The sequence below is a fragment of the Pipistrellus kuhlii genome, unplaced genomic scaffold (assembly GCF_014108245.1).
Source record: "Pipistrellus kuhlii isolate mPipKuh1 unplaced genomic scaffold, mPipKuh1.p scaffold_m20_p_1, whole genome shotgun sequence".
NCBI lineage: Eukaryota > Metazoa > Chordata > Mammalia > Chiroptera > Vespertilionidae > Pipistrellus > Pipistrellus kuhlii.
In genome coordinates, this window is record NW_023425404.1 from 85,256,421 (window position 1) to 85,269,299 (window position 12,879).

The 12,879-nt window shown below is 38.2% G+C and overlaps 1 protein-coding gene across 33 annotated transcripts in view; it reads right to left on the minus strand.

The window, feature by feature from the left end:
* Positions 1–12,879, minus strand: part of PARD3 (par-3 family cell polarity regulator) — a 569,056-nt gene that overhangs the window by 214,280 nt on the left and 341,897 nt on the right. For 3 of the 33 annotated variants that reach the window (XM_045586324.1, XM_036454395.2, XM_036454379.2), the window contains exon 21: positions 7,254–7,364. The exons of the other annotated variants lie outside the window; for them this stretch is intronic. In XM_045586324.1, the coding sequence (XP_045442280.1) occupies positions 7,334–7,364 (31 nt within the window). In that variant the 3' untranslated portion in view covers positions 7,254–7,333. Of the gene's footprint in view, positions 1–7,253; positions 7,365–12,879 lie in introns of those variants that run through there. 33 annotated transcript variants of the gene reach the window in all.

The following is a 12,879-nucleotide window of genomic DNA, read 5'->3' on the forward strand; positions in this document are numbered from 1 at the left end:
GGGGCCTGCACGTGCCTTAGAGGGGGACCAGTATTCTGAATCCAGAAGTGGGTTCAGCGTGGCTCCACATACAACCACTGTGTGAACCTGGTAATTAGTTTACCTCTCTGAACCTTTGTGTTCAGTTTCTTCACCCATAAAATGGGACTAAACGAGCACCTACCTGAGGGATATTACATGGATTGAGTGATTATTACAAACAGTTTTAGCAGACTGTTCAGTAAGTGCCAACCAGCAGCCCTAGTATTGAGGGGAGTCATGGTATACTTTTCTCCTTAGGTAAGACATAATAACCAGCAGTTACCCAAAACAATCAGAAAGGGGAACTGAAGTGATAATGTGTAACCTCAGAAGTCACCTGGAGGAGCACTCTAGCATAGAAAGAAGGGACTTTTTGCAGTTAGTGTTAAGTCACTTTAGTTCATTTCAAAGTCTCTATTTCTTTGTGTGGACAAAAGAATGTAAAGTTATTCCTTTGTTTTCTTTTTTAAAGAACTGGAACTGTTAAATAACCAAAGAGGGAGAAATGATTACAGAAGAAATTCAAATTATAATACAAATATTATAGATGTTATGAAAGGAGAAGTTAAGAGGTGAGATTGTCTCCACCCCTGGTGGAGAATAAGGGGGATTCTGGGCTCAGCAGTGCATGGGGCTGATGGGAGGAATGGGAAAGTTCCAGAGTACCAGCGAGGGTAAGCAGTCTGCTAACTGCCAGCCTGGCCTCCAGAGGAGTTCATTCTCCACACAGCAGCTGATCACAAACTTGTGAAGAGTAAAGTCAAGGTTCTGACTTTTTACACCATCTCCTGGAGGCTGGCATTTTGAAGCTTACAAAGACATCAATAGGGCAATTTTAACATGTACTCTGGGCATGACCTTCAACTATACAACTCGCAGCCTGAAGGATGGAAACTGCTTGAAATAAATTTAATTTGGAAATAAAGATTTGCAAATCTGCAGTAATAGGAAATAATTACATCTTTTATGTCTACTAAAAGACAAGAAAAAGGTAATTTCAACAACAAACCAAAGAACAAACTATGAATCTGTTGACCACGCATGTCAAACTCACAGTCCACATGGCCCACAACAAATATTCTTGTGGCTCAGCCAATATAACGGTACACAAGAAACATTTTAATAAAAATGTCATAACTCAAGTTTTTACAGTATCCGGTTACACATAATCTACACATAAAATATGCAAACTGACTGGACCTTCACAACACCCACCAGCCAATCAAGAGTGAGCATGCAAATTAACTCAACAAAGATGGTAGGTTAATATGCAAGTGCCAAGTGGCTGGGGGTCCTGCATTGCCCCTGCCACTCAGGGCCTCTGGGCAGCATGGGAAGGTGAGGCCAGAATAGAAAGAGGAGGCTCCAGGGCCTGAATGGAAAGGTGATGCCAACAGCCAGGGGAAGGAAGGCCCATTCTTGCACAAATCTTTGTACATTGGGCTTCTAGTTATTAATAACAAACTACAACATTTGCTAGTGACTAATTACTATAATCGTGTTTCATTCATTTGCCTTACATGCAGGCCATGTCATTAGTCTTACACTGACTTGTTTAGTGTGCATACCAGGAAATATTTCACTTTCAGAGAACCAGAAAAAAAATAGATTTATTTGTGTTATGCTTATTAATTTGTATAGTAATTCAGTGTCAGGTAAGTTAATGTTCAAGAAAAAATATCAATTTTTACTAAAATGTTCTATTATTTTATGTTAACAACTAGGGGCCTGGTGCACAAAATTTGTGCATGGGTAGAGTCCCTAGCCCTGGCTGGCAATCAGGGCCAATCTGCAGGGCAACCGATGGGAAGTCAGGGGGCTCTGGCTAGCACCCACCTTGGCTGGCCTGGGACTGCCCACTTGCCAGCCCCACCCTCTGCTGCCACCTCTGCCGGTCAGGACCCGTGGGCTGGGTGCAGCTCTTGCTTTGAGCGTCTGCCCCTTGGTGGTCAGTGCATGTCATAGTGACCGGTTGTTTCACCAGCTGTTCTGCTGCTCAGTTGATTTGCATATTAGGCTTTTATTATATAGGACTACTCATTCATTTCAGCCCTTTGTATTCAACATGTCTCTATCAAAATAAACCTATATTTCTATGAAAAATTAAACTTTTGGTTTTTTGTTGCCCACATAAACTTAAACCTTGTTTATTTGGCCCATGTTAGCCTTTGAGTTTGACATGTTTGGTGGAGAGTATGACAAGGCCTGCTCTCCAAGAGATCCAGTTCCTTAGTCAAGGCTGACTTTGGAAGTGCATCATCTTTCGAAAGATGAGAACAAACACCAGCACTAGCACTGCCCAGGAGTGACAACTTGTTATAATTTTATGAAATTACACCAGGTAAAAATTCCTCGTGTATAGGACCCCCTCATTCTAGAAATTTTACTGTTTTTTTTTTTTAAACAACACTTATCTTAGTCTGAATTTTGTGATAAAGCAATTCTGAGACAGATATTCAGGACAGGGATTTTATGAAAGCTGCAAGAATCACGGTACGGAAGTGGAGATGTGACAGAAGGGCAGAAAGGCAACCCAGACGAAGAGTTCTCAAGCCAGCTACTACTGTGGGCCAGAAGAGCTAAATCCCACAGGCCAGCTCTTAACTTGTAACATGCACAGACATATCCAGGGATGTTAAACTGTGGGTTCTGGTGTCAGTAGGTCTGGAGAGGGGCTTGCGATTCTTCACCTCTAACAGGCTCCAGATCTTTCCATGTTGCTAGTCTAAGGACCCACTTTAAGAGCTAAGGGTATAGACTGACACCCTAGAATTATATTCTTAGGGGCCAAAGGGATTGGAGTAAGTACCTGGATTTACACTGGTTTTCTTGGGTCATTGGCTGAGGACTGTTCTGTAGAGGTGTCATACCTGGGCATACTGGTAGTCCTGCAGAGAGAAGCAGCGCTTTTTTCCAAGGCTCCAGAAAGTCCTCGGGCACAGAGGCAGAAACTGGCCACTAAAGTTGGGGGATGCACTGAAGGGCTACCAGTGACTTGGCATCTGTTACACTACTGGGCATCTGTTACACTACTGGGCATTGACTATGCACCAGTAAGTCTGCTAGGAATACAGTGGGGGGAAAGGGTTAACAAGCCCTGCCACTCTTGACTTACTATTAACCCAAGTCAGGGGGATATAAGTATATGTTATGTAATGAATGCAGAGGAGATAAACAATGCCAAAAATTGGGGGCAGAAAGTATCAGGTGGAAGGGAGCAAAGTTTATGATGTTGGCTTGACCTCCGAAAGGCTGACATTTGAGTAAAGATGTTAAAGGCATAAGAGAGAACCCATGGTTATCTGAGAAAAGATTATTCTTGGCAGACAGTAAGCAAGGACAAAGACTCTGGTGTACCTGATAGAATCAGAAAAGAGGAGGCTAGTGTAGCTACAGTCAGCTAAGGAAATAGTAGAAGGAATGAAGTCAGAGAGAGTGGGGGCAAGTCCTATAGGGTCCAACAGGTGACTAATGATTTCAACTTTTACTCTGAGTGACTGAGAAAGCTACTAGTGAGTTGAAAGAGCGGGGAAGTAATGTGACCTCTAGCTATCGTGTTAAGGTTCTGTGTGAAATCAGGGAAAGTAAGGAGGATGAGGGCTTCCTCAGTGGTGGCAGCAGTGGGGGCATGAAAGTGCTAAGATCGGAGATAAGTGCTGAAACCAAATCAAAAGGGCTTTGGCCTTTGAACATTAATAAATGTGGGGTATAAGTGAAAACTAAGAGTCAAGGATAACTCCAAGGTTTTGGACCTAACCAACTGAAAACACGGCTGCCATTTTCTGAGAAAGAGAAGACTGACAGACGTTTGGGGGAAAATGTCTGGAACTGAGCTGAGAGCATATTAAGTTCCAGATGCCTGGTTAACATATGAGCGAATATATCAAGGAGACAGTTGGACCTCCAAATCTAGAGTTCACAGTGGATACCTGAATGGGAGTCATCTGTGCATAAGCTGTCTTTAGAGCCCTGAAGCTCTGTTTCCTAGGAATAAAAAAATTCTGTGTTACTGAAAAGAGAAAAAGAGGCATTCTAATATCAGGAAAACAGAGCTAGATACAGAATTGGCAAAGGAGACAAAACAGTGTGCAGAGAGGAAGAAGGAAAAACAGCAAGGGTGATCTCCAAGGAAAGCAAGAGCTGATGTGCCAAGTGCACCTGCAGTTGCGGGGCTGAGGAGGTACAGGGAAGTCTCACCCATAAAGGGGCCATGGGTGAACTAGATGAGAACAGGTTTTATGGGACCACGGAGGGTGAAAGTTTCATTGCAGGGAGTTTAAGAAAGAACTGAAAATGAAGACAACAAGTACAAATGTATCCAAAAGTTTGCTCTTAAGAGTGGAAGAGAAAATGAGGTAGCAGTTGAAAGAGTAGGTAGAGAGAGAATTTTCTCTGAGATGGAGGAAATAACAGCTGAGTGTAGGATAATGTGAAAATAGTCTAGTAGAGAAGGGCAATTCCTGACATGGGAGAGAGAATGAACTGTGGATAGGCAAAAGTGCTGGAACAGGCAAGAAAGGATCAGAATGGGTTTGGGGGCATGGCCTTAGCATAAAGCAGAAATTTTCAAACTGATGCGCCACAAGAATTTTTAAGGCGTGTAATACCTGACTACTTAGTCAGGGGCACTGACTTCTATTCCCTTATATTGTCAAATAAAAAAGCATACAATAGCTGTCCAGTGTAAATGAATCAAAATTTTTGGTATGTCACAGAATTTTAGTAATTAGTCTATGTGTGCCATGAGATGAAAAAGGTTGAAAATTCCTGGCCTAAAGCATGGGTGGCTCACCCATTTATAATAATAAAAGGGTACTATGCTTATTAGACAGGACTTCTTTTGGATGTCCTTCTGGACGTCCTTCCTGACGAAGCTGGAGGGAAGCCAGGCCAGGTCCCAGGTGCCTGCCAGCAGCCAAAAGAGGGAAGCCCGGGTTCCGGGTACCAGAGGGAAGCCAGTGCCAGCAGCAGGGGGAAGAAAGGCCTACTCTTGCATGAATTTTCGTGCATCTAGTCCTAAAATAAAATGTTAAGTAGAAATGTTAACAGAAGACATGGTCATTTTGCTATGATAGGAAATTTAATCCAATTTGTCTTTTGTTTCTAAATTGGCTATTATTAAAGATAGGTAAAAAAACAAAAAACAAAAAACCATCTTACATTTAATTATGAAAGAGGTTACTTCTCCAGTGAATTGTTTAAAAAACTATTTGGAAGGATCAAACAATTACCTTTATATAATAATTTGTGGCATGATAAAAATACATTTAGAAATAACATGTACTTGATCCATTATTTCTAATGTAAAAGATACAGAACTTCTACTGGTAACAAATCAAAAACATCAGATATAATATTGCCAATACATGTTGTGGCAAATGTCATTAGCCGAGCCTGTCTTCTAGTATATTTTTCAATGGTGTGATAGTATTTATTTACCCTGTGTTATTAGAGGGTGAATAGTCACTAGCCTTCAATTTTCATATCAATAGAAAGAAAGAAAAAAAAAAGGATTCCATTTCTTAGCCAGTCTAAAATTGAAATTGACTTAGCATTTCTGAACTGTCAAAATTCTTTTGCAAAAAGATTTGCTTTGCAGAGACTATAAAGTAAGTGTCATTCATGATACTTGCATTCTATATTCATGTGCAGGTCTACGGAAAAGAAATGTTAAGAAGTGCCAGGAAGGCCTCAGAAAGGCCTAGCTGTCATGCTCTGTGCCCCTCTGGCTCCCTTTGCAGTCAGCTCCAGTGCTATAGATGTCAGCACTCTACTTAAAACTGCCAACAAGGAAAAGAATACTTGAAGAGTAGGATATCAGCTTCCCTAGAACTTGTCTTTGCTAACAAGTCAGGCTGACACTTATTTTCCTGCGTTAAAAAAATGGAACCTCTGTTTACATTCAAATTAAAAGAAGCATACAGTAAGTACTTGGGATTTACAAATTTGGAACTTATTCCAAGGAAACTCCCCAGTAGGTGTACTTATAGAACAATAAATGCTATATTCCAGATGAAATAAGACGACAAGTAAGATTATGCAGAATCATTCCCTTTAAGTTCAGCCTTTGCCATGAAGCAGTATTGCTCTTGCACCTCGTTGGGGTGATTTAAATTGCATCCCCTAAATCCCCGGCAGGTTGTATCAGATGCCATTTGATTTTACCAACAGGAAACTGGTCACATTAATTCACAGGGCCCGTGTCCTACAAAACTACAAGTCCCAACACTTCTGACACAAACAAACCCTGTTTTGTTGTGTATTCTTCCTATAATACAGGTAAATTCCACTTGGCAGAGTGGGAGCGAAGGTGGCATGGCAAGCTCTACTGTGTCTTCAGAGTGAAATCCTTCTCCTGGCACACAACCCAGTTCTCCAATACCCTTTTATTAAATAGTGGTGGTGTTGTTTTTGTGTGTGTGTGTGTGTTTTTTTCATTATCACATTCATTTCTAAGTGGAATGCAGTAACCATAAGGTTTTCAGAGAAACAGAGCTTGCTAAATGAAGACTGTGTGTGAAATCCTGAGGGGCCATGAAAAACAAAGCCTTCTTCCCAGCACAAAGCTTCATTCTAACGTAAGGACACTGGACCGGCACTTGGATCTGTGACTGGAGCACTTACCCAGGCAGACTCTCTCCAGAAACATTTCTATAAAAGTGTGTTCCCCCATTCCCTATGGTCTCAACAAACCTCAGGATTACTGGTCAAAGTATCTCCACTTTTCTGATTGGAAGTACTTGCTGGTTCAGCCATCCCTGAACACAGATATTTTCTTAACCCTTCATTTTTTTTAAATCTAAATTTTGTAACCCATGAAGGCACTTTTCTTTGCCCAAAGGTCACTTTCTACCTGGCCCACTTCGTCATCAACTGATGAGCGACTATCCCAATGGACACACCTCCTTCCCTTGAACTGTTCATCTGCTGTCTGCCTGTGTCCCTAGCCGTGACCTTCATAATGAAACCAAATTAGTACATTACATACACTTGAAAGCATTGATTCTTACATCTAATCGGTGTGTGCTGATGATTTCTGAATACGCCAGCAGCTAGGAATATGGTTTTCCATTAAAATGATAGGAAAAAAGACTTCTTTGCCTTTCCAAGCAGTGATTTAAACACCAAGATTGAAATCAAAATAAAGAAGTTCCAAATTGATTAATATGGAAATTACTAAGCCATCAAAACTGCTGATGTCGTAAACAAAATTTGTCAACAGCCACTAAGAATTCATTAAAAGTAAATTTATTGTTTAAAAACATCTGTGCAACATGTGCTTTTCAAGCCATTTTTGAATCTGGTTTGTTGTTCATCTCTTCTCAGGCTTCAGTTTGGCCAGGCTGAACGAGAAACACGGTACAGACACACAGTTAGTACGCACAAGTAAGGGAAGAAGCAATAGTAAATTGTGTTTGTTATTGTCTCAACAGTATAAAAGGTATAACCCAACTACGACATTAACTTTTTTTAAACATATTTTTAATTGCTTTCAGAGAGGAAGGGAGAGAGTGATAAAAACATCAGGATATGTGCCTTGATCGGAAATCAAACAGTGACTTCCTGGTTCATAGGTTGATGTTCAGCCACTGAGCCAACACCAGCTGGCACATTAACTGTTAAAATGTGATCATGTTCACTATGTTCTGAAAACAATTATATTCTAAACCAAACAAGGTTTCAAACTAAATGATCTATTTCTTCTTACAGAACTGAGTAAACAATGCCACAGGGACTCAGATCATCGTTTTAAATGTAATTGGAGGATTCTATTTTAATAATAGGAAAATTGCAACATTACTTTTTCTTGAGCTTCCACTGATAGGGTCTAGGCTACCACACAAGGACAACAGCACAAATAACCTGATTCGTGCACAGAAAGATCTTCAGTGCATGCAATTCTATGACATTCAAATGATAATAATTCTGAGTTTTCAAGAAAAGCAATATAAAATTGCACTTACTCCAGGGCTGAAGAACAGTATTTTTAAATGCTTAATATCTTGCTAATTATTCAAGCTGGAGATAGAAAATGAGGCAAAAACATGTTGCTTGATAATGCTGTTACTGGAGGTCAAGGTTTGATTCTCAGTCAGGGCACATGCCCGGGTTGCAGACTTGATCCCTAGTGTGGGGCATCCTAGAGGCAGCCAATCAATGATTTCTCTCATCATTGATATTTCTCTCTCTCTCCCTCTCCCTTCTTCTCTAAAAATCAATTTAAGAAATAATAATGCTATTATTCTCATTTTAAAATAAATACATTTGAAAAATTAGACAATAGAGCCAAAACCAGTTTGACTCAGTGGATAGAGCATCGGCCTGCGGACTGAACGGTCCCAGGTTCAATTCTGATCAAAGGCATGTATCTTGGTTGTGGGCACATCCTCAATGGGAGGTGTACAGGAGGCAGCTGATTGATGTTTCTCTCTCATCGATGTTTCTAACTGTATATCCCTCTCCCTTCCTCTCTGTAAAAAAAATCAATAAAATATATTTTTTAAAAATTAAAAAATTAAAAATTACACAATAGATATCTGTCCCTCTTTGGTGCCAATCTCATACAATTGCAGAATTCTCAGAAGTATTTTAGAGTATTAAATCTGAATAGTCAAGCATCTGAGAATCAAACATATATAGACTCAAAAGTTCAGCCGGTCCCCCTACTCTGCACTTTGCACTCAGAAAGTCATGTTACCTATTCAATAAGCACACACATGAGTATTCTCAACTCATTCCCACGGAGAGTGTTTGGTAAGCTTCATGCATGTTGTATATTCAAGTAGAAATTCATACAAACATGACACATTTTACATTTGTTGATTCCTTATATTGTAGATTTAAAACTTGTATTAAGACAACTTTGCACTTTATATACTCCATAATTTATAGACAACTCATGTGAAACATATTCTTTCCTAGAGTTATCAATAATTAAATCATTTTTGCCCCGACCATATGGCTCAATGGGTTGGAATGTTGTCTTGTACACCAAAAGGTTGGGGGTTTGAATCCCAGTCAGGGCACCTACAATAGGTTGCCAGTTCAATCCCTGGTCAAGGTACGTATAGAGGCAATCAATCAATGTTTATCTCTGTTTCCTCTCTCATTGATTAAAACATATCAGCTGTAAAGATGGACAAATGTTTTAGACTAAAAAACAAAAATAATTAAATCATTTTTGTGGCTATTATTCAGTGTGTGAAACAGAAAACAATGTCATTTGTATATACCAATGAATTAAAATGCCTGCTCAATGTTCCACACCTTCCTCTCGTAGAGTTTTAAAAATATGGTCCATCTATTAGGCCCTCATCAAATTTAACCAAAAATCACATACACCCTATCGGGGTAGGAATAGTGTGTGTGGTTGGTTTGTTTTTTTGAAAGGTGCGGGGGTGGGGTGGAATTGAGGGAGGGAGGAGAGCTTGTGAGCCTATCTTCAAAAGAAAACACTTTACTACTCTGTCAAGCAACTAAAGAGAAAAACATTTTTCTATTATCTGAAACAACACACAGAAACAAAATCATAACACACACATACACATCCCTGCTTTGTAGTTTAGGCCAACATGGGCAAGCTATATTTGAATCTCCTTACACACTGTTCTAAAAAATCTATATGCACATACACATTTTTTATTAAGCTATTTAAAAGCAACCTTGCTAAGGAAATCACATACTATTTAAAAGAACAAAGAGAAGGGAAACGACTAATTTAAAAATCTTACTATTTTCCCTATGCTATTAAAAAAGCATAAAAGAATCTGGGAGTCTATTAGTCTCAAATAATTAGATCCAATATGTATGAAAGGCAGTAAAAATATTTTTAAAAACCTACTAATGCTTTAAAAGTCTTCTGAAATACTATAGAGATATAAAAATAGTATGAAGAAATGACTGAGAGCCAATAGTAAAACAAAAAACTTACTTTATGTTTAATAAGTTATTCTCATTTCCAAGGAGAGTGTTTGGTAAGCTTTAACCATTTTCCAGAGGAATAAGCACTGGTTTGCAGTCAGAAAGACAGTCATGATCAAGAGAAGTAGACAAGATAGAACAACTCTGCTTAAGACATATTTACATTCTCCATGGTAAGGGGAAGCCAAGTTTGCCACCCCAAAATATGCCCCTTTTTTTAAAGACATTTTAAACTAGTTATTTTTAAGGAATGACAGAATCAGGAAAAATCTTTGATCTTCCCCCTAAATTTCTGAAAGAATTTAGAAGACTTGTTCTAAATAAGCAATTATCATATATGACTATATTTTAATATGAATTAGTGTGATAGGCAGGGAGGAGCCTATCAAGAGTCATTTAGTTAGTCCTTTCTGTGTCCCACTGTTAAAAAGGCAGGTCCCATGTTCTTAGGAACCCCATATGTGTACAGGTAATAAATCTGGTAATTTTCTCTTGTTAATCCGTCTCATGTTATTTTGTTTATTTCTTCAACTGGGATAACTTAGAAGGGTAGCAGAGAATTTGTTTCTCCTCCCCATGTGGTATGGTGCTCTCATGGGAGAAAAAGCTCAGTTTTGTGGAATTCACATACTTCCATAGCGCAAGTCCTCCCAACATGGCTGATTTTAAGCTGGCAGCATGAGGTCCCAGAACTGAAGCTGAGAAGAGCACACCGTACACAGTACTAGCACCATGCCAATAGCTAGCACCAGTGTCAATAACCTCAGAAGCAGAGATTATAGTAAAATGTAATAAAACAATTAAGATGTGACAGATTTTGAGTACTTTGTAGAACTTATTTAATTTTTAGTAATGGTTGTATTTAACAACTGGTTGGCAAAAATCTCTAAAAATTGAACAACTGGCTTTCATAAGCCAATGTCATGTTATTCTAGCAGAACCATGTTATATACCCAGAAAAGAATAGACATCTCTGATTTTATTAATAGCCATTCTTAAATACTGGAAGGACATAAACTTAATTCTTAGGAAAAAAAAACCTCAGCCCTGGAACCTAAACATAGAAGTTTATTTTCAAGAATACCAGGCCCTGAAAGCATAAATGGGTCCACTTCCTCATCACAACACTGTTAAAGGTATAAGCTATAGAATTTGATCTAGAAAAAACATCATGTAGTATTTCAGAGAACTTTTATCAAAAAGAAGGTTGTACTGTGTTGTATTTCAGGGTCCCTTTGAAACAATATATATTTCCCCATGGCCCTGACACTCTCCACTCCTCTGGCCCCCAAAAGAAAAGTCTACTATAAGGTCTCTCTTATTCTGAAATTTAAAAAAAAAAAAAAAGCATTTATGGTTAAAATAATTTATTAAATAAGTTATAGACAAACTAAAAGTTTTCTTATCCCCTATTCCATGAGAATGGAGCACTGTGTCTATTAGATAAATATTAGCTGATGAATGAAAACTAATAAGCCACTAGATTTCAATAAGACTTCAGGAGAAACCCTGGAAAACGTGACTGGGCTCCAAGTATGCTCTGTAAGTCTCAAAGGAGGTTTGCTCACCTCTCATATTCTATAATTTGAACAAGACAGTAGTACAAATTACTCAAATTTTAATTGATAGGCAACCACCTTATTTATGTGTGTTATGTAGGTGACCATTTAGGAGCTGTCAGTTTGCATGTAAGGAATGAAAGCCCCCTGGCTAACACAGAAACAGAAATAAAGTGGCAATTAAGGCAACTTCACCCCAAGTGTTCTTGGACATGGAATATAATGAAAAATGATATGACTGAAAATGGATTCAGAAGAATCAGTATATAAGCAAGAAAAAAAATGTAAAACTATCAAAATCCCAATGTTCTGAGGCACCGGAAATGGAAATCCAATTGTACTTAAAATAAAATGGACACAGTTTAATAGGCCAGCTTTTGTGTTATCTCGATCTATTGCTTACTTCTTCCATGCACTTGTCTTAATCAGACATCTACAGCACCATATCTATTGTGCTGTGTAGCCTGAAGGCTTAACCCTAAGTCCTCAATGCTCTAGGCTTGACATATCTATAATTTCTTGAGTTACTGAGGGTAACCTCAGGATCATCAATAAAAAATTTCTGTGAAAAGCTCATTCACATTTTTAATTAAAAAAGGTCAAAAGGAAGGGATTCATAATATAGGGTAACTACTTTTTGAAGAGTTGAATGATTATGCTGTATGTTTTCAATTTAAACCATCATCATGATATGTTTAGGGGTTTAATTTATGAGACAATCAACTAATCTTTATATTGTACATTAAATACCTAAATATTATAAATCACCTTAGATGAACATTTATGGAAGAGTTGCAGTGCAAATTAAGAAAAACTTGTCACTTTTATTGTGTGTCAATCATTTGTAAAGCATGATATGCTAAGTAATCCTATAATATAATTGAGGGGCACAAAAACTTCTGTCAGAAAACAGCTAGAGACTACATTTAGTTAAACTTTAAAGACTGAAATAACATGAATTAATCAACATAGTTTAATTAAAGCTCTATTTGTAATATTTTTATTAGGCTTGTTATTAATGAACCTTTAATGCTACCTCTAACTCGAGCTCTATGTTAAATTTAAATAATGAATCATTGTTCATACTCACAAAAGTACAAACACTGCTTTAATAGTCTTTTGTCTCAATGGGGCTGTTAATCTTATGCATAGCTAAGATACAGACTTGTCCCTCCTTCCTCTCTACAGTCATTTCCATAGTTAGCAAGGTATCATCTTTAAGGCTGATAAAATGGTCTAAAATCATGAAGGTGAAATCATTAAGAATATAACAATGAAGTAATTAAGACTGGAAATTAGAAAAGAATTTTGGTTGAGCTCAAACATAATGTTTTCAAATTTGTGTTTTAGTATTTCTTATTAACCTCATACATATGTT